At 35.4% G+C, this 22,986-nt stretch overlaps 1 protein-coding gene across 1 annotated transcript; it reads right to left on the bottom strand.

Annotated features, from left to right (window-relative positions):
* Positions 1 to 3,361: 3,361 nt before the first annotated feature.
* On the bottom strand, positions 3,362 to 22,986 carry CHTF18 (Chromosome transmission fidelity protein 18). Its single transcript, XM_051215973.1, has 14 exons — positions 22,927 to 22,986; positions 19,636 to 19,829; positions 19,326 to 19,597; positions 19,145 to 19,270; positions 18,330 to 18,607; positions 17,047 to 17,337; positions 13,720 to 13,921; positions 10,305 to 10,588; positions 8,906 to 9,017; positions 8,472 to 8,812; positions 7,280 to 7,498; positions 6,425 to 6,674; positions 5,160 to 5,232; positions 3,362 to 5,119 (listed from the first exon to the last, which is right to left on the bottom strand). Exons 2-14 carry the CDS (start codon positions 19,796 to 19,798, stop codon positions 5,010 to 5,012), a joined length of 2,721 nt encoding a protein of 906 aa, XP_051066520.1. The 5' UTR covers positions 19,799 to 19,829; positions 22,927 to 22,986; the 3' UTR covers positions 3,362 to 5,009.

Genomic DNA, 22,986 nt, shown 5'->3' with positions numbered 1-22,986 from the left:
TGACACAGAGTGTTTCCAATTCTGGAAGAGCGCCTCAAATCACAGTCAAAAATCAACAATTCCAGTCAATATAAGCAACGTAATCAAATGGAGGAACAGACCAATATAGCTGCCGCCAAGACCAAGTATCAAGTAAAACAACAAAAATGCATTTGAGGAAGAAACACGCAATCTTAGTGAAGGCGTAAGAAAAGTAAAAACTATAAAATACAAATATTAACAACTCAACTGGAATCAAAAAGATTAACAATGTACAACTAAAGGAATCAATAGGAATAAACTGCTAGTGTATACATGTAGGGAATTTCACACACAAAACATTCAAAATAGATCCTACATCTACTAATTCATACTCTAATCTCACCGAATATAGACGCCTCGAATCTGTATCAAAAAGTACTATATAGTTTGTTCTCTGTCTTTTGGAAGTAGCACATCCGATAAAGTTTATTCCAACCAATTAACCTAGCATCAATAAAACTATCGATCCTGACTGTAATGATGTGTTGTAGGTACCAAACTTATGTGGTTTAGAGTCAGCTGATGAGCTCCATTTCTGTACTATAGTTTTGACCAGTGATTTGACAGAAAAGTCACTTAGGGTTTGAATGAACATACGACTGGATGGGTGAAAACTAAGGATGATGTTTGTTCCTTAGATATATAGTTAGTCTATTTCCTGGATGGTTACGAGTATGTTTTCCGAGACCAAGCAATGGTGTTTAAACTGCATATCTACTAAATACAACAGTGCTTTGTGACTTATTATCTAAGAGCAGCAAAGAAACGATCCTTAGCCAATTTAATTTATTTCTCTTTTGAATTGATATAGTATGGTGAAATCCTACCACACCAACATGTTATTGGATAGCCAGCTCATAGAATATCTTCAGATGTTCTCATCCCATTATCCTTTCATTCGCTTATTAGTTTGATTCTCATACAGGGAGCTAGCAGGAGCCGCGTGTGACAACTGCAATAAAAATACATATGCTACCGAGTCGGAGCTATTATTTGGCAGCTGTAGACCACTTCCGGGTAGCAGATGGATGATAACCTTTGTATGTTGTGGTTGCGCAAATTTCATGTGATACAACGCACTACAAGATCACACTATTTTCCGTCAACAAACGAAGTCAAACAAACCGAATGTAGATATTCTTCAGACAACTGACTGGTTACTTTCTTGCGTGTCTCAAACCTTTCAGAAAATTCCATTACCATCAAAATTTCTACAAAGATCCATTTATTAAAATGCTTGCCGCGAATGTAGTTATTTGCAGGCCGATTTAACTGAGAACCTCAAGATAATTTTTAGCAATTCCTTGTGGCAAGGTAACACACAAACACGCGTGAGAAATTGGAGTGGAATGTAGGGCCAGTGAAATGTCACTGAGCCCTGGCCAAATCACCCGGCAGTTGGATCATTGAATGTCGAACAGATCATCGCTCCCTGCCAAGGTCGTGTACAGACAACGCGATTAGTTAATCGTATGCCATGTACTGGCACATGCGGCAGTGGTCTTACATTCGCTTGTATCTACTTTAACTAATATATTTCTGTAATAACGTCCTTTGTGTTGTACAGTCTTCAAAGCATCTGTAGTACCTTGATACGTCAATGGAGGTAGTCCACGTAAGTGGCTGACCACGAGGTGTGACTTCGACGTTAGTTGGTTCGTCACACCATTCACGACTAACTCGAGTAGGCCTCCAATCATTTCGACATAGGTCATCTACGTTGGTGATCTACATGACTATCAAGTGTACTCATTCATTTATAGACCAGTTCAAATACAAGCAACTGCGGTTATCACCATTGGGCATGCATCGTACGTCATTTAAAAGAATACTGCACACCTGAGCTTTATGCTGCGACAGAGCATCTTGCAATCAGACCTAACAGGTAAATTACGACTGTGACCATAAAACTGCAGAACAACAATAAACTTGAGCGAACTGATAGGTAAGTGAGCCAGATTTTGACCAGGTTGCAGAATTCGATCTCAACACTTAGTTTAAATGAAGAAGCACCTCAAGACACCTAATACAAGTCAACGAGACATTCGCCCTCGGTTTTACCCCCATTGTTTGTTGCTTAGTTTCTACTAGGAGACTTCAATAATATATTGTCAATAGAAATGACCATTTAAGTGGACGACACATTCTTTTCTTCCATAACTATTTGAAATATTCCCTTTGGCATTACTCTCAACTTTAGATTTTGTAGATTAACAATCTCTTTTTTTCTTGATATTCTCAAGTGGTTTGGAAGGGATCACCAGTATTTACATTTATGCATAAAGTTATAAGTCCGATGAAGTCACAAATTAAACTTTACAAGCGACATTATTCTATTAGTTGGTTCAATAAACGAGTCAGTTTGGCATCCTTGAAATAACAGTCCAATGACTAAATTTAGTCTAAATGAAATGCTGCCTTAAAATGTGAAAAGTAACCACGTGCGCCGTCGTCACAAGAATTAAGTCTGCACAGCATAAAACTACTTCGGAGTCAATATATTCGGATATCAGCAAAGGCCTGGGAATTACAAAACAGGCTCTGAAATCAGTGCTTCATCACTACCTTGCGATATCTCCGGCGTCTGGAACGCTATCTCAAACTGTGAGAGAATCAATTTAATATGTAATCTGTGCATGCAGATATTCGTTTGGAACCTTCAGGTTCGAAGAGCACTGCCTCATCTTGCAAGAACAAGAAAGGGAATGATGGTGTGATTACAAAAATTGTGGTCCAAAACTGACCAGGGGAATTACCAACCACCACAACTTATATTCAAGGACTTGTAGTGTGACAACGAGTCGCGGTTGACTATGATCACCACTACAGAAAGACTACGTGCCAGTTAACCGATAAGATCCCCCGTAGACCAAATATCAGAAGGCAGTTGATGGCTGTAGTCGAGATGTATTTGTTGGCGATCGCGTGATCGTGCCAGGTTACAAGTGTGGTTACTGAGCGTAACCGAATACATACAAGGTCACACGCAACGGGAGAATGTATGTATTTTGGTACAGTTAAACAAACAAGTACAGTAAAACAATCCCTAGCAAATCGGTTGTGATAATAATTGTCTCCATCACACCAATCGCATTCCCTTGATAAAAGTAAGTTACTACAGACTAGTTTTCAGTGCACAATGTAGATGGTATGGGAGACAGCTTTCGTCGTGGACCATTTGTGTCATAACAGACTCCAATTTTGAGTGAAGAAAGAAAAGTTAATATCAAGTCAACTAGTGATAGGATATTATAAGACATTTCAATGCAATCTAACTAATATTTTACAGGATGTTTTATCATTATAATCCAACTGCCTTACCAGTTATGTTACACAACTTGTGCAGTGCTTAATGTGTAATTTGTCTCAGTCTAGAATATATTCACTCCTGTAACTGCAATCAACTCTGGAAAATCGACTGTAAGTACTTCGGGTAAATTAAACTTTCCACAGCTGAGATAAAATATTCGGTACCTTAACAGACGTCAGTGTATAAGGATGCTGACCTAGCAATAGATATCGACAACGGCGACTTACGTAACATGACTATCTTTGCAACAAGACACAATCACGACTTTCCATGAAGTAAATATATTACTGCTATCCGCCTGGTGGTGTCAAATAAGCGACACAAGTGTTAGAGGCCTTCTGGGTACATATGCATATCACTGTATTTTAACCATTCGTTGTATATGTCTTTATATATATTTGGGTGGGATACACATATATTTAAATGCGGATGCATGTACCTCGTGACGATCGGTTGAATTACAAGAACATCTGTGGGCAAACGGGAAGACGTCACTATTATTATTGAACAAGTGTATAAGTAGACCGTAGCTGTCTCACTATCTAAGAATGCTCACTGCAACGGGACTATGACGGAACTTTTGTTGAGTGTAAATAATGTACAAATAACTGAAGCACATGGTTGTGTCCTGACAAGAATAATGAATGGTAACTTTTGGGATCTGTTGATGGACCAGTACTAAACGTATACTTCTAGTGTATAATTATTAAGTAACTAAACTATGCATATTCATATTCCTCTTAGTATAAGCTTTATTTTGACCCATAAACTATTATGATACGTTTTACCATTCTTGAGTTATACCCAGTATATTAATCACTACCCTCATTCACACCCACATCTGGCTAATTCTTGTATAGATGTTTTTTCCTATTTTATGTTACGATTTGGTCTGTTTGATTGGTATATAAACTCAGTATGTTTGAAATATAATGATTCATATTGCAAAGGCTGAGATTGGTGTTCTGGACTCAACTGGCTGAGCTAGGCGGAAAGCAGGACTGATCTGGACTCTAGGCTGCTCACATGTGTTTTATGCATCACTGGTTCGGTCGATACTCTGCTGCTCTCTGATTGGCGGTTTCGTTGCGTTATACAATATACAGGGCACATAGGTTCACAAGTTATAACACACACAAAAGTAAATTATAGGTAAATGTTGCGGATAAGAATGATCATAGTGCATTATGATGTTTATTAGGGAGCCTGGATCAAAACAGTTCGAGTAAATCCTCTGCAACCACTACGTTTCAGAAAATAGTGATAAAATTCAGTTGTTAAATCATTTTAAAGGTAACTACAAAATAAGACGAACAAGTGATAACTAGTTCTAAAAACACTGACCATTACATACATAGAATCGATATGTGTAAATACAGTAACAGAGAGGAAACTCATTGTATTGGGTTACTATTGTAAATGAGAAATCTCACAAAATAACTGAGTATCCTGAGGAAACTCATATGCAACTGCATACATAATAATGAAGATATATATATATAGTTGACCCAACTCGCAGTTGTCAATTCTTCGACAAACATACAAAAGAATCAATTTGTGGAAATCCAAAATACTGCAGACAAACAATAGGATTAATTAACAAGAAAATGAAGTACTAAGTGAAATTACTTTTACTCTGCAACTATACTTAAAATGTTTGTAAAAGCTCCAAGTTCATTTACAAGAATTCTTTCATAGTAACCGGTCGTCGAACTGCATTTGAGTAGCCCTCCTTAAAGCGGTAGTAAATATCTCGGTCGACAATGGACTCTCTTTGCTCACCGCAATCTGTTGTACATTAATGGCATATAAAAAGAACACGATTTACCTTCAGTTGTATTCACAGTACTAGAAATATTCATTTTTTCATTGATTATGCGTCCAAAGAAATCTTTTTTCACCTAGGAAAGTCGGAAAAACAAACGTTTGATCAAGCGCTAAAATTTTTGAACTCAAACAATTTAAACATAGTTCTACGAGAGATTAAGGACAACATCATTGGATAAGATCCATATAGCGGTCAAAATTTTGTCAGAAAAACAACCTAGCCAAATTAAGACTATCAGGAATAGAAAACAAGTATGAAATTGTTATTTATTATGTTAACAACCACGATCTTCGTTCAGAACCGTGGACAACGACCGCCAAAACATGTACTAGGATATAAATAAATTACGAAATATTCACAACCAAGAAAACAAGCATATAATAACTGACAACTTCCCGCTAAACATTATTAATGTCAGCCGCAGGTTAGAAATTACTTCAAAGTACATGTCAGTGCAATATTTTGATTCCAATATGCACATGATTAGATATGTAGGCATACAGTTTTATTGCGAAAAAAAAAACCAGTAAAGCTGAAATTGTAGGGATAGTACAGTTATCAAAAGTTTAATATAACTTTACCATATATTTAAATTAGATAAGTATTTTAGGTAATTGACTTTTAGTTGTTATTATGAATTCCCTTTCAATTAACTCAGTTTTATCAACCATAAAGTAAGATTATCCTTCATACACACAGTTGAGTTTATTAATTCATGTTTGGTAAATGAATTATGATATTAACCATGTATATAACTTCTAATGGCGAAGTAGTTTTCTATGTAATATAATCTTAGAACTATAGAAAAATTCCGAGTTTATGATGATTGAAAAGGATGAATTACTAACCTAATGTTTACATCTGTGTCTATATCACTCCTCAAATGATTTTTTTTAATGAAATGAAGATAGCTGGACACTAATACATCACAAAAAATATAAACAGTTAGGATTATTAAATTTATGTGTATAGGAGTTAATAATTTCCATTAATGTTGAGACAGGTATCTAAGTTACAGAAAGATAACCAACAAGTAATCATTTCATTAAACTGAACTATATTTTATCTATATCAGACACATTTTACAAGTAATGAGAAGATATGCTTTGGTTTTTATTTACTTTTCATTATACATTAATTTCACATATAAATGTCAGAAAAAATACCTAAGTGATCTAAATAGCAAATTGAGTGAACATTATAAAAAGCTATGAACATCAATATTTGCTTAAGTTACATAATTATGAATGTTAAATTTACCATACCTTTGAACTTTTTGTACCAATAAGTTTTGATTTTTGTGATACAGTATCCATTAAATTCTCGAGTGATGGTTTGGAATCCGATTTGGTGGTGGCATTACAAGCTTCTGACTTATTAACATTTCGATTAATCATTGATTCAGAACGTCGAACTCTTTCAATTTCTAACTCACGTGCAATAAACTGTTTAGTAGCATATCCAAGTGACTTCAAACTACTTGTCTTTGTGAAACAAGCAACAAGATCTAACGGCCTGAAATATTATATGACACTCATGTTTTAAAAGGTAGTTTCAAAGCAGAATGGTACAAAGAAAATTTATAACCGATAAGCCTATCTCAAATATTAACTTCAACTATTCTATAAGCCACTCACCTGTTAAGTAAAAAATAATTGATTTAAGCTTCTGATTCATGGTGGCTAAATGAAAACTATTCGTTTGTCACTAAATTAAACCATACTTCATCAGTATGTAGGATAGTGTCTGTTATTTGTAAGTAAACTAAGGATTGATGAAACTTCCTAAATAAAATTACGGCAGTTAATACTGAGCGGTGTCCACCCAGAACCCGACATCGTATCGAAAACAGGACCATTTAGTGTTATCAAGAGCACTGAATTAAAATTCAACAGCTTATATTATTAACTTCAGCTAGTGCGAAACTATTTTCAATAGAAAACTAGTATTATGACATATATGATAGTTTCTACACATACACACACAACATGCACAAGCTCTCATTCTATTATATAATGCATATTTTGAGTAGTAATCACACGATTACTACGTAATCTAGTGATGATGTACAAAAGGCCGACACATTGAATCTTTTTAAAAACAAAACAAATTGTACTTACGGATTAAGTTGATATTGAACTTCGTTACTCTCAGAATCCTGTTCTGCTAACAAATTCAAACCAAGATTTAACATTAAATTGACTAAATTGTCAAGCGCTAATTTCTCATGTTGACTATACAACTCTGCACTCAACGGCCGAAGAGTGGAAGCGATCATACTCAAAAGAGTAATTAAAGTAGGTGCCATATCTAATAAAAAATGACGACGTGGTAGAAATCTAGGAAATTTTATCATCAAAAATAAGAAATACGACATTAACGAATCACGATATTGTAGAAGAAGAACTTTATTTAGAATATAAATACAAAGCATCAAGCAAGAATCGGACTCACTGATAATTTTAAATAAATTAAATGGCACTTACCAACCAGTTATATGGCTCAGAATCGAACGCACTACCACAGATGTACTTAGTCTTTGTCTACTATTTTCTGAGTTTCAACATTAAATTATGCTGTTTATTCTGATAATTTATTTCTTCTCGAACCATACTCACCAGTTACTTAATGCTACGATTGCTAATACCACAGTATTCATTTCATTCCACTGTATTGACGTATTATCCCAACGTGGGTTAGTGCACATTTGTGCCAGGTTCTATGTTGCTTATAACTAATGGACTGATAAGATAATCTAATAATACCCGACATCGACTGAAGTAAGTGAATACATATGAGAAATCAAAAAGAATAGAATTTTAGTCATTTATTTAAAATAATCAATGAACACATGAAATCAAGTTATGAGATGCATAGACAGAAACTACACAATATTCGATATGCTTTGTTGTCCTTTGGTAAAAATTATTTTGAATAATGTTTCAAAATAAGTCATTTTAATAGAAACGGAAAAGAGTATTATTGTACCTGTTTACATCGAAAAACTAGGCTTTTATGTATCATATTATTCAATGATACAATTTCAAACAGGAATAAAAAGGAGTTTGTTTTTCAACAGCTAATCGTATATTTTTATAATCTAATACAATAGCTAAAAATCTAGGTAAGCACTTAGTATTTGAGAGAGTTTATCTGACAATTAACAACATCCTCAAACAAACTTGTAGCTGTATGAAAAGACTAAAAGTGCAATCATTAGACAACAGGTCTCATTCCCAACATATTGAGTTATAAGAGAACATAGAACTAATTTTCACCATTTACACACAAAAAATTCTGTTCACTACATACCGAAAACTGTTAAAATTACTGACAGACTTATCAGATTTACATTGAGGTAGGTTCCATTGGTTTGAATATAACTGATCCAATATTGCCAAATAATGTGAACGAGTGGCAGCAGTTTCCAAAGGAGTAGAAGGCCAACGTAAACCGCCTACATATTTGACATTTCCGGTTGATGTGTTATTAGCAGTAGTAAATTTGTTGAAAAGACCTGATGGTGTAGCTAAAGCCATATGAAACCAGCAAGGCAAGAAATTAGCATAACGTAGGAGTGAATAATTCGATTTAGTTTGTACACAAGTGTTAAGCAAATCGTCGAACACAAACCACTCAGATGCCTGACAAGCCTGAAAATAGACAAGAATAATGAAACTAGAATATTTCAAACAAGAATACATATATATATAACAAATCGAGATATATGAACAATTAAAACTTACTACTCGTAAGGTAGCATCCTTTAAATGACCATAAAGATAATTCTCAAATATACCCAGTGTGATTTGTTGATGATCAGTAGAAGCTTCTGTAACGTCCATTATATAGGCTAGTCTTAATATTTTTTAAATAGATAAGTATAAGCAACAATTTATATCCAATAGTAATAGTGATACAGATTGAAAGTATGCAGAATAAATTTAAACAATGCTAGAATTAATAATTACTAAATACTGGAGACAACGATTAGTAATGTAATTTCTTTATCTAGTAAATATTTATGTACTTGATTATGAGCAAAAAGGTTTATTTGGGAGTTAGTGATACCACTCAGCTGACTAAACCATAATGCGTGAAGAGCTGAAATCTGTGGATTACCGGTTTGTATGTAATATCTTAAATAGAATCAGTACTGGAATTTCGCAAAACAGTTCTTTTAAACTTTAATAAAAGTTTAAAGAAATTACTTTGTATAATTAGAATTTCATCATAACACTCATGTTTTTGGATGATACAATAATGCTAGTACTATGGTGAAAAATTCTTATAAAAATATATAATCAACTAACAAACCTTTTTACATAATTTATTTGAATCTTAATAGATTTGCAAAAAAAACTCTACATTGTTATGCATTTAAAATATCCTTATATCATTTCTATACTGACTGCTAGTGCAATAGTGAGATACACTGATTATTAATTTAAACGCAAAAGCATTAGTACAAAGGAGCACCGAAATACATATGCACCACACAAAGCAGTTATCATCCAATTTGTATGGACAGGAATACGGTCCGGGTGCCTCAACTGAGACAAGTGATTTTCTTAGAGGGCCACGCCCCGAGCCTTTTACCTAGAGGTTTAATCCACAAAGACAATGGGGTAACGTTAGACGATTAAGTCCCATGGTGGCCAGGAACCGGCGATAGGTTCATGAGCCATTTGCTCCCTCACAATCCTGGAGTTCATGTGCTGCGTTGGCTTGGAATGGCAGTTTTCCAACTCCTGTATGTGGACCCTCCGTACTAACCAACCAAATTTAAGCGCCGGAAATACGCTTTTCGTCCTCTTAAAAACGTGAACAACAACCTCGCCGCGATAAAGCAGTGAGTAGGACTTCCCTGGCAGTGGCTACATACGCGTGGACATATGATAGAATTTCGAGAGGGAGAGTGGGCTCTCCCAACCCTCAGCCGTAACAAGGCATTCGGGGTTACATTTAGATATTCGTAAAACAATCTGGACAAAATAATAAAGCAAAGTGAACTATTCAACTTCAGTTAATTAATCAGTCGTTAAAAATATAGAATTTGACACTAATGCTTGTCCAACAAATCTATTATTATCACCATTATCTAACTGCTGTAGAATACAATACATAAAAATATGCAAAATTTACCTAGCAGATTGAGTATCATGATTTTTACCATATCTTCTCCTTGTATTATTATTATTATTATTATTATTATTATTATTATTGCATTCAGACCTGGTTATTCTACGATTTGAAAGTAAACGAGATGAAGGTATGGTAAATACAGCTTTCCACACATCAAATACACTTTTCTGAACATCTTTCAGGCCACCGTTATGAAATTGGGACAGGGATAAGATATCATTCACTGACAAACAACCTGATTTATGGTTTATATTATTACCTAAAGATTTTACTGAATTCAAGAACTGAAAAGAAAAGAAAATCTTTGAAATATATGTGAAACACAAAGTAGTTCTTTAAAACATATGACGAAAGATTTCCCATCAACGACAAATATGAATTTTTAGTGTCATGTCCTATCATTTGAAATGATAGAATAAGTAGTTTTTATTAAAACATTTTTATTATCAACTCTAAAGCTTTTCGATAATAAAATATTCACACACTAATTGGGATCAGATACTAAGATTGCCCAGTCCGTTTACCCATAGTATTTTACACTTAAAACAAAATGGAGGGACTTTATTATTATTATTATTATTACCATTATTATTCTGGTATAGTCGTAAAATGAATTTACGAGTACTCGTGTTATGCAAACACTACTTCTCATATGTAACAGTTAGCTCAACCAAATAAAGTTTACCCCAAACAATCTCAGAGTAAACATCAATGAAAATAGTTAAGAATTAAGTTAGATACCAGGTTAAAAACTTTGAGTGAATTTACAGTCTGTATTCGTAATAAAAGATATGCAGTCAATCAAAGTATTGGTTGATACTGATATGCTATCAGAAGAAAGGTCATAACGTAGAATAATATATCCCTTCTCTACTGGGATAGTAGAAAGAATGAAACCTCGACAAGTGAGAAAAATACCTAAAACTCTGGGACAGAATCTTAGAATATTTTAGAACGAACTGACGGCTGTCGAGCGTAGTTTGTCCTGTTATTATGTAACGTAGAAACAGGGCCAATGAGAAAAATGAAGAAACCATATCGATGTACACCTACTGTGGACGCTACACACAAAATTACCTGTAAGTAGTATGTATCAGGACGCAGGTTCAAGACTGTCACAGTCGTCGAACAAAGAGAAGAGGATCAGTACATCAAAAGCACGGCGTAAGCAAGGTACTTGAAAACTAGACGAGAAGACAATTCGGATTCCAGAACACATCGCAACATGCACATGGGTGGTTGAAGGTTATGCATATATATTAAATAAACACTGTAATGTATCCGTTGCCCTGTCCCATATTACTGATACATTTGTAAAGTTCAATTCTACGTAGTGAAGGCGTGTCGGAGAGTGATTGCTAAGCTACCAGTAAATTTTTAAATCTAAACCAACTGAAATCTGTGATTTTGGCGAACTGGCATGCATTATGCACTGACTTATGGTTTGAAAAAAGTAAGGGTTGATTGGAAGTTCTATATGTGTCAGACATATACGAATATTACGATCACAAGACAGCTACATCATCAGATTTCAGTAGACGTATACATTTAACAAGAAACACCTTTTAAATATACCGTAGAAGACATCAAAGGTTAACAATATGGTCAAAATAGTTTCGGCCCAGTCTTCCTGTAATTATATATATATACTCTATATTTTTAAAAAAGTATTGTGACCTTTTGAAGAATCAACAACATTTGATTCGCCTATCAAGCTATTTCTCTAGGCAGACGTTTCAAGCTGTGATTTATCATTTTCAGCAAAGCCAGTAATTTTGAATAAATTACCATCATAGGTACTGTAATCATTTTTTTATGAATATAATATGATCGCTCGAAATCTATTAAATATTATGTTACTCTTATTATTCCACCTTAACGAAACCCCATACACAATGTTGTTTTTAACTCATATCCTCAAGAAATTGAGCACTCTAGTTAGGGTTGTCAGCAGTTCGACTATGTGAATGGAATAATCAATCAACAAGAGGAATAATAGTGGTACTAAATGACAAGAAACCTTAGATAAACTACTTTCGAAAATCTCTTAATTACCAATTTAAATTATAAAATAGACTTGCTGCCAATTTCAAAGGTAAGTTTAATTATAAGTATGTGGTTGCGGAAATTGTTGAGTTTTGATTGAGATCATCAATTGATTAATGTTAGACCACCATTCAAAACCTGGAAGCACTGGAAGGACCTTTCGTCCTGGTATGGAACTCCTCAGTAGTGCGCATCCACGACTCACACGTGAGATTCGAACCCGGAACCTTCAAACTCACGCGCGAGCGCCTAACCTTTAGACTATTGAGTTGGATTTTAGTGGTGTCGATGTCTAATTTCAACCGATCCATGAAATTGCGCGGCCATGTTCCCTTGAATGCCGGCTCAGTGGTCTAGAGGTTAAGCGTTCGCTCACGAGACCGGAGGTCCTGGGTTCGAATCCCGCGTGCGGGATCATGGATGTGCGCCGCTGAGGAGCCCCATACTACGACGAAACGGCTTTCTAGTGCTTTCAGGCAATTTTAATGATACGCGAATTCTTGTTTCTGATAATTACGATGAGCTACACAATTAGTTTTATTAGTTTAGACACATACTGATTCTACATTATCTGAACGCTGTGATCAGTAGAGCATATGATTCTTTTTCAAATATTTTGAAATGTAGTGTAATGAAAACATCTACGATACAATATATTAGTTTTCTAGTGGGCTTTGTCTGTAAATCCATAAATCCAAGATAAATTTACATGATGTGTTGAAAGAACTAATGACAACCTCATTATTCACTTGATTAACTCCGTTTATACAACTGATTTTCAGCTAGCATCCTGATATTTATTGTGGGATTATACTTAATATGTCAACAGATAGTTGTCAGTTGGATACTATTCATTAGGAATGGACTTACTAACTCTTATTACTGTAGTTTGAAAGTAAACGAAACCGATTTCGTTTTAAATAAGTAATCAGTAAGAGTAGCAAATTATTTTGTTTGGTCAGAATCTGCTTAGAGACTTAACAATTAAAGTTACAGAACCATTTGCCAGTAACATACAATTTAGTATAGTAGTTTTGCATTTAGAAAATTTGGTTAGAGAATTGATTTCTGAAAGCGTTTAAGACTTTCGTCAATTACTATCAATTTCTGAGAAATACAGCTAACTAAAATATTAATTTAATTGCTCTTCTAACAGCATGTTTCAATAATACTATGTATGAACTGTTAATTAACAATGATCTAGTGCAAATAAGTTATAAGTATTGATGCAAACTTCAAAAGAATTCACGGTAATCAATGTGTGAATGGGTTTTTTATCCAAGTAGAAATCCATAAACAAATAACTATCCCTGGATAAAGTGAAATAATAATGTATACAGAAATAATTCCAAAGGAAATTTTTACTAACTTGCAATGTATTTAAACACGAACGAATATCTCGATCAGACATTTCTACCAATTGTGTAAGGGTTATCTTGTCAAGAGATAATCCTTCTGTTTTAGTTATTAAATCAAGTCTAGAAACCAATCGACCTAAGTCAACAATAGGTATACGTATAGTTAAGCAAGGTATTCCGGGAGCTCGTAACGCTCGAATCGATGGAGAATATCTAGTAGTGAGAAACAAAAATGTATTTTACAATTTAATTAATATAAAGAATTCAAAGACAAAAGCATATACCAACGATTATTTCAGAGAAATGATTTATTTCTGAACCAATGGAAAGTTAACACAATTCAGTGATAGAATTCTATTTCCCATAAAAAGCTTTGGTTTATGTTTTCTGCGTGATGGAGAAGAAATCACGGTGAAGTTGGGACTTATGATCTAGTGGTTGGAAGTCGAGCGTTTAAACTACTAAGCAACGGTGTTTCCATAAATAAAAAAGCAGATTTTGAAACTAAATGGGTTCCAATGGGCATCCAACACAGTTAAACCCGTATCGAACTAACAGATGATTATGTTCTATAAGAACGCAAAACTACCCATTTTATCTTGTAAAATAGGTTATATTAATTAAATTGTCACTTGCAGATATTCCAGTTGTAAACTTATAACTTTACCAATAAAACTTAAACCAGCTAACATTTTTAAATATGATTTACTGACTTGGGCATATATTTATTCTTATATTGACATCTAACAATTTGGAGTGTGGCAATGTACTGCGCTATGTTTTCACAAACCAAATGTGGTATTTATACAGTAAGTGAACCTATAAAAATACGTAATTTATTGAAGTAATTTTTACAAAAGAGCTCACAAATAGCTACTTAAGGAGTGGTTTTTGTAGAAATGACTTCTGATTAGTGGGTGGTGTTTACCTAAGACTTATTTCGAATAGGAATGCTTAGCAGGGTACACGAACCTACCACTACCATTAGGAATCGAACTCAGGACCTTAGTGTCACATGAAGAGTACTTAACTATTAGACCACTGAATACCAATGAATGTTAACCCAGCAGTTCAATAGTTAAACGCACACCAATAAACTTGAAGGTCTCAAATTCTATCTCTGTCTAAGTCGTGGTTATCTACTAATGAGGAGCCTTATGCTAAAACGAAGAAGCTTCCTAATGTTTCCTGGTTTCCAATGGTACCTAGTTAAGGTCAATCTGTAAAGTACACAAATAACTTTTTTGATACTGGCATATATACCAACTAAATACATATTTTAGCACAGGGAAATATTTCTTAATAGCACAGCTATCGCAAATTTAAAAATGTTCTATTCGATTGACAAATATATCTATTGTGATTAGAAATCAGATTCTTTCTGGTGCGAAAAGATTAACACAAATGAAAGAATTTTATACAGAATGCACATACTTCGAATACTTTAAGTAAAGAACTTTGGACAAAATCAGTCTTGAAAGATTGCATTAATAACATACTGATCTAAAATGTATTTACCTATGACACTGTTAATCAATCAAACCAATGAGACAGATATATTTACCTTGTCCGTCTTCAGATACTGTTGATTCAAGCTGTACACATTTTATTGTCTTGTTTGTATGGTGCATGTTTATCTTGCTGCCTACTTGTACCAATATTTGTGTTTGAAATTAATAAATAAACAAATAAATAAAAATAAGGACCTCAGATTCTAAATTGTTTGAGATAATTTTGTTCCACGAATTCGTATGTTTTTTTTTGAATCATCTTTTCTATGCTTAATTTTTCCTACTGTCACTAAGGATATAACTAACTCTACTACTCTGGAAACTCGCCGTGCTGATGTTGTGCAGCAAATTGAACTGATCCACAAATGTGCTAGGTTCCACGTCACGTATGATTTATTATTTATTTTATTTGGACACATGAATATTGGTACAAGAGAGCGCCAATATATATGCGCCACACAAAACAATGAAAATTCGAGAGGAATACAAAGAAAGAAAAAAAAAGCTAAGGAGCACAACAAAAAAAAGAGAGGACAATAACGAAGAGATTGGTGTAAGGTAATGTGCTAGTAATCAGGGAACGCAAAGGTACAATCGGAAGAAATCTTTCAGGTAAGGGAGACAGAACCACTTTTTATGAAGAAAGTAAAAGAAGGTTACAGCAGGATCGCCACTGGCTTCTATTCTGAGCCATATCTGATAACATCTCTAGCCACTGTGTAGCACCATCTCTCAGACCCCAACCAGGGAGTCGTGAAGGACCAACACAAGCCAGTCCTTTGCAGCTTTCTTTCGTCCCACGACACCATGTCATATACTGACCATCTCTCCGCTTTTTCCAACCAGTCCCAGAGTCGGCAAATAATGCACGACGTGGAATTCTCTGGGACGACATTCGTAGAACATGTCCAAGCCACCGAAGTCGGTGTTTCAAGATGGTAACACCAATTGAATTATCATCTCTGTGCCCGAACACACGATGCCGAGCCTCTGCATTACTGACATGGTGTTGCCACTGAATGTCAGCAATCCTTCGGAGACAGCGATGATCGAACACAGAGAGTCGTCTAACGTCCTCAACTCGGAGACCAGGTTTCACAAACATAGAGCAAAACTGCTCTCACCGACGCGTTGTAGATCCGACCTTTTACAGCCAGACTAACATCACGAAGGCGTCAAAGATGGCCCAGATTGGCATAAGCCGCTCTGGCTTTCACTATACGTGCATTGATCTCATCACTCACACCCCCACCAGCACTTATGCAGCTACCCAGATACACGAACTTCTCGACTACGTCTATCTGCTCACCATCCAGGGTGAGTACAGGATTGGAATCCTGCCAGTCTTGTAGGAGTACTTTGCACTTCGAAGGTGAGTATTAATAATGACAATAATAGTAATGATAATTATTTGAATCGACTGATTGTTTTTCGGAGTGAGAAAAGTGGTTGACATAGACATAGAGTTCATCGTTTGTGTGTGGGCTGTGATACTGCCCGGGTGCCCAAACCGAAGCAGGTGGTTATCTTAGGGGCCACTCCCCGAGCCTTTGACCTAAAGGTCTAACCCACAAGGCGGTGGAGCATCGTAAGGAGATGCAATCCCATGGTAGCCGGTGACCAAAGATTGGTTCATACGCCATTTGTTCCCGCAGGATACTGGAGCCCATGTGCACCATTGGTTTGTGATCCGGTTAAAGCGCCGGACGTATGACTGAATGGTTGAATCAAACCAAGCCTATAAGATTGTAGTAACCAATAAATCACACTGACCAGTGCATATTATAACAAGTAATATATTCAAATAAATTAGATTACCATACTTACAGATCATTACATATACAGATAACAGGACGACGTAAAACTAATGGAGGATTAGCACGTCTATTTCGCTGTTGTTGTCGTTCAGTATTAGACGACAAAGTATTTTTCGCAGCATTCGCTAATAGTTCAACTACTACAGGCATAGCTCCGTCTATTTCATCCATGATCAAACAACACGGCTTAAGATTTGTTCCATGATTACAAAAACTTGTCTTCTTTGACGTATTTAAACTGGTTGAACTAGAAACGACTGTCGTTAAACGATCACGTAGTACACCTAAACTACGATCATCGCTGAAAATATAACAAGCAAGAATGATATAGATAATTATTAACTCACTAATTAAGTACAGGTCTAAGTAGATGGCTTCAATTTACACTTTTGTGTGAGAGCTAATAGTAACATAAGCAGATAACCATATCGTGATGAAATTAGAGATTAAGTCTAAAAACTAAGTTTGCAACTAGACTGCTCTCTGAACTAAACTATCTTCTAAACAATAACCAGGATAGTGGATAAAAAACTCCACAATAAAAATAATACACTCATTTGTATATTACAGGTTGGGAGATAACTAACGTAAAAATGATGTGCACTAATCCAATAAGCAATATGTAATACTAGAAAGTATCTTACTGAATGAGTCAGTCAGTAACAACGTAGAACTTCGTGGTCTTAATCTTCTTTTCTATCTTCCATAATCTATCTTTTTTTCGTTTCTACTCCTTCCCAACTACTTTTATAATTATTAATTAGCCATTATTAAAGCTCTTAAGTATTCTGTTCTTGAGTTATCAAGTGGACATTTACCTTCACCTTAGCACTTTTCGCTAGCCGATCATCACATAAATTTCAATATCTGATTTTCGTAAAAATTCATGACAAGATACCACATCAAGCTTCCTTCAATTATTCAACACTATTCTATTTTACTATGGGCTAATATTTTAGCAAATGGAATTAACTATAAGTACGATTGTACAGCTCAAGTACATAAACTATCAAAAAGAAATTTCTCCCACTGAGTTACTTTCTTCTTCAAAGAGAAACAGTTGTTCACACTACTGCCAGTATTAAACATTGATAGTGGAAAACCAGACATTACTGATAAGAAAACGCGAGTCAGTTATATGAACTATTGGTCACAGATAAATATCTAAAGCGAGAATCACAGTAAGATTTGAAGCTAAGCATAAAATTTAACCACCAAATTTATCACAAAATCAATACGCTTAGGGGAATTGATAAGGACAATTTGTAATTCGGGTGTAAGTCAAGAACAAACCTCGCATTTATTTCAACTACTTGATATCCAGCATGCTGTGCCAACAAGTGAGCAAGAGTAGTTTTTCCTAAACCTGGAGGTCCAGAAATTAACACCAGTCTATACAGAGGTAGTCCATCACGAGGATTAATTTCACCAGCTTTAGCTTCAATATCATTCGACTTGTATGGTACCAGCCCTGGATTCGGATTTGACTTAACTTGAGTTTTAGGTACTGGTTTCCCGAATACATATGGGTCCCAGGCTTTCAACCACCTGAGGAGAGTTCGATTAGTAGTCTGCAATGAAACAACTTTTTATTAGCGTGGTGGCAATAAGCAGATACAATTTAAAAATAAGATGAACTTCACAACTGGAAAAATAGCAAAACAGTGAATCATTCGATGTTAAATAGTTGATTTACTACGAGTAACTTGTCTACAAGTATAAATCTAGACGTAGCTGTTTATCGAGAGTAAGTATGAGCAAAATCACCTAGGCACATTTGCTTGGTCCTATATATATGTGGTTTAAGTTTGACCACTAAATGGAAAATTCGTATAGTATAATAACCTCAGTTAAACTCGAACTGAACATACACCAGGTTAGATAGAGGATATTGCCACAATTTAAAACCTTACCTAACTCTTGTACAAAGCAAATCGCTGTATACAGCAAATGAGGTCAAAGAAATAATAACATACAGACACGTCAACCACAGACTAAACATTAGGCAGGATAACATATCTATATTCTACACTATAGCGAAGGAACAAAAACATGTACATACTACTTACAGTGTGGAAATACCAAGAATATTAATCGACAAAATTTACCTCATCCGATATCAAGTCTAAATAAGTAGATGGGGAATATTTTGTAGTCCATAGCTGTGCGAAACCAGATTCTCCGTGTTTCTCTCCGATTTGTGCACTGATCATGTTAGACTTGGAATTCTTCAGCTGATACATATTTATATAAATAGATACATGACAACAAAAAATTGAAAAGGCTTACAAGTTCCTCAGCTTTATACACCAAATCTGATGATTCATAGTTACAAGAATACTTGTTAAATTTATCAGGTAAATCATCAATGTCGGATTCACCAAAACTCAGATAAAATCGTTCACCACTATTAAACGTCAATGAAACATAATCCCCGACCAATGGAATCCTTTTCAATAGACCAGCATTCGTTGGTATAGATGTACATGGCTGAATATTATCTTGGAGCTTGTCCTCCTCATGGTCAGCCACTAATGTCTTTAATATTTTTGATGAGCTACCTAAAACATTTATTAACAGAGATAATAATAATAATTACATTGCTCTAAATCCAGTGATAGAGTTCTCTTATGGCTAGGATTTGGGGAGCGGTTATTTGTGTACAAGTCGACAATCGGTAATTGTTGATTTTCATACTTTACTTCTTCATCAATTTCAAGTAATCTATCAAGATCATCATCACTACAATCACAGCCCAACATTTACAGTGATGTGATTATTCAAGGTCCTGTACTGAAAAGGATAAGAACAAAAGTGATTGTCATATAAACAAAACTAACGGTATTAGTGACACAAAATGGCCTGGTACTCACTGTCAATCATAATCGACATGACTTACTTACTTACGCCTGTTACTCCCAATGGAGCATAGGCCGCTGACCAGCATTCTCCAATCCACTCTGTCCTGGGCCTTCTTTTCTAGTTCCATCCAATTCTTGTTCACTTTTCTCATGTCTATCTCCATTTCTCGGCGTAATGTGTTCTTTGGTCTTCCTCTTTTCCTTTGACCTTCAGGATTCCATGTGAGGGCTTGTCTTGTGACGCAGTTGGGTGCTTTCCTCAATGTGTGTCCTATCAACTTCCAGCGCTTCTTCCTGATTTCTTCCTCCACTGGGATCTGGTTTGTTCTCTCCCACAGTACGTTGTTGCTAATAGTGTCCGGCCAATGGATCTGAAGTATTTTGCGTAGACAATTGTTAATAAACACCTGTATTTTCTGGATGATGGCTTTCGTAGTTCTCCAGGTTTCTGCCCCATACAGTAGAACTGTCTTGATATTTGTATTGAAAATTCTGACCTTGGTGTTGGTTGACAGTTGCTTTGAGTTCCAGATGTTCCTCAGTCGTAAATATGCTGCTCTTGCTTTGCCGATCCGCGCCTTCACATCTGCATCAGATCCACCCTGTTCATCAATGATGCTGCCCAAATACGTAAAGGTTTTTACATCTTCCAAATCTTCTCCGTCAATTGTGATTGGATTGGTGCATTCTGTGTTGTATCAGAGAATCCTACTTTTCCCTTTGTGTATATTGAGACCTATTGCTGCTGAGGCTGCTGCCACACTGTTTGTCTTCTCCTGCATCTGTTGTTGCGTTTGGGATAGAAGGGCCAGATCGTCTGCGAAGTCTAGATCATCCAACTGCATCTTAGATGTCCATTGTATCCCGCGCTTTCCTTCAGACGTTGACGTCTTCATGATCCAGTCGATCACCAGGAGAAAGAGAAAGGGTGAGAGTAAGCAACCTTGCCTAACACCGGTCTTCACTTTGAACGACTTTGTCAACTGTCCTCCATGTACGATTTTGCAGTGTAATCCATCATATGAGTTCTGTATGATATTGACTATCTTCTGAGGCACGCCGTAGTGTCGAAGATAATCGACATGAAGCCTAGCGTAAATGTGCATGAGTCCAAGTTGTTACACTTCACTGCAAAAATGAGACGAAAAGTAAACAAGTCTACATAATGTAGTCTCAATGATAATGAGAAAGACTAAATATTTTGAATGTGGATTGAAAAGAAAGACAAGAAAGGTGTGCATGAAGGAATACTGGGATTTAAGATCAAGAGGAGGATAAAGTGAATACATCCGCGCCATTGTGGATAATTCTAAACTATATTCCTCAAAGGCAAAGAGTGACAGAAAGAAGATAAAAATAAAGACAGATTATGCTGGATATCCGTACCAAAAATTAGTAGCTTGTAAATGGCATGCGTTGAGGTGATTGGAAGCAATACGTGTAAAATGAGTAATCAACTTCAGACACAAAAGATACTCGTTTGTTCCCCAACAGAAATAGCATTATTGAAGAGGCTTAATGGTTTAGAAAATTCACTACTCTTAACTACTACTATCTAAATAGTGGCGAAAAAGCCCATAACTATCTTTTCCAGGTTTTTGGCAGTGATATCAATCCACTCGGGTTCAAAGAACTTATTTTAATTTATGAATTCCATATGCATTTCTAGTTCTCATACAAAGAAAAAAAACAATAGTCTATGATTTTGCACATTCCATCAGCACAGAAAGCTTGTTTTGAATAAGATTATGTGAATGAGACCCTACGTCTATATTCAAACACGAGGTTCTGGAAAAAGCAAACAAAAATGCACTTCGTACGATTCAGTGCAACAGTAAAAATGACCGTGATTTATTATTATCTCGCATCATAATGCACTTTTACGTTTGAGGTGAACCAGTGACAGGAGTCCTAGAACCCATAGATCTGGGCATTTATGAGTCCCAGTGGAAGTATTGTGGGTAAATTTACTAAGCATTCCCGAGGCCAAAATGACATCTCAACCCAGTGAAGCCACATACATTGATGAGATAATAACTTGGTTATGAAAATCCAGACGTCTCACAACTGGGGATGAAATCCTGCAAATCACGTTGATTAAAGCCCTCGGTATTTGGTACGTACAATCCAAAATAAAAACCACTGACGAATAGCTGAGATTTCTTCAACTCCAAAGGAAGGCAAAAGTTTTTAAGTATCATCCTTTTTTATTCCGATATCCGAATTAACTGCTTTTTTACTTCCTACCTAATTAAGGAACGAAAATGTCTGAATAAACAAGGAGTTGAAGTCTTATTTCAGTGAATACTGATTGTGTCACTTATTGCAGGTGCTAAGCCATTTATTTGCCGGAAACTGATGGCCATATTATAAACGTACTAAAAACAATTCTAGAGTGGAAGGGTTTTACAACAAACACAGAAGATTTACTACAGTTTACTGTGCTAACAGTTACGAAGGACCTGATTTAACTGGCCGTGCTTTATAAAGTTTTAGAACGTAATTGCAATATGAATATTCAAAACATTTTGTTATGTCAAAGTATTGATTAGTAATACACATCTACTGTTTCAGGCTATTATACAAATGAATATACTTTTATAATCACCTTTAGCACAGACTGATCAGGTTTGTGCTTACGATATCGTTGCATTAAATTTTCATGCAGTCGAACTACGTCAGTTCTTATCATTGCATATTGTGATAATATATAACCCAGAAATACTACTTCTAAATAAGTAATAATAATTGCACGAACAATTGTTCGTATATCAAAACAGCAATTGACTAATCTCATTGTGCGAGTGACTTTGAGGCTAAGTGTATTATAGTCTAATGTTTTTCCTAATTGGAGTTTAGTTATAGGGAAGTTTTCATATGTCCCATTCTAATTAGTATGTGACATATTATTAACCTTATTTGTATGTGAATAAGGGCTAAACCTCAAAATTCATGACGAAAATTCTTTTGTTAGAAAGACAAATGATGCAATTAAGAATATCCAATGGAGAACACTTAGGCTTCCTGACCTCAGCTTGAAAAGACGCGGTTGATTCATGCCTGCTGTAAAATGTGTGTCAACCTTGAAT

The sequence above is a fragment of the Schistosoma haematobium genome, chromosome 4, assembly GCF_000699445.3.
Source record: "Schistosoma haematobium chromosome 4, whole genome shotgun sequence".
NCBI lineage: Eukaryota > Metazoa > Platyhelminthes > Trematoda > Strigeidida > Schistosomatidae > Schistosoma > Schistosoma haematobium.
Note: the sequence above shows the minus strand (reverse complement) of the source record. Positions and strands in the feature narration are given on the sequence as shown.

What these genes read in the sequence shown, in the direction of transcription:
- CHTF18 (XM_051215973.1), bottom strand. Translation starts at nt 19,798, where the DNA reads ATGTTGGGCTGTGATTGTAGTGATGATGATCTTGATAGATTACTTGAA. An exon ending in ATCACTGGATTTAGAGCAAT is followed by an intron (nt 19,598 to 19,635) that starts GTAATTATTATT and finishes TAAATGTTTTAG; the next exon opens with GTAGCTCATCAAAAATATTA. An exon ending in TACTGTGAATACAACTGAAG is followed by an intron (nt 5,120 to 5,159) that starts GTAAATCGTGTT and finishes AATGTACAACAG; the next exon opens with ATTGCGGTGAGCAAAGAGAG.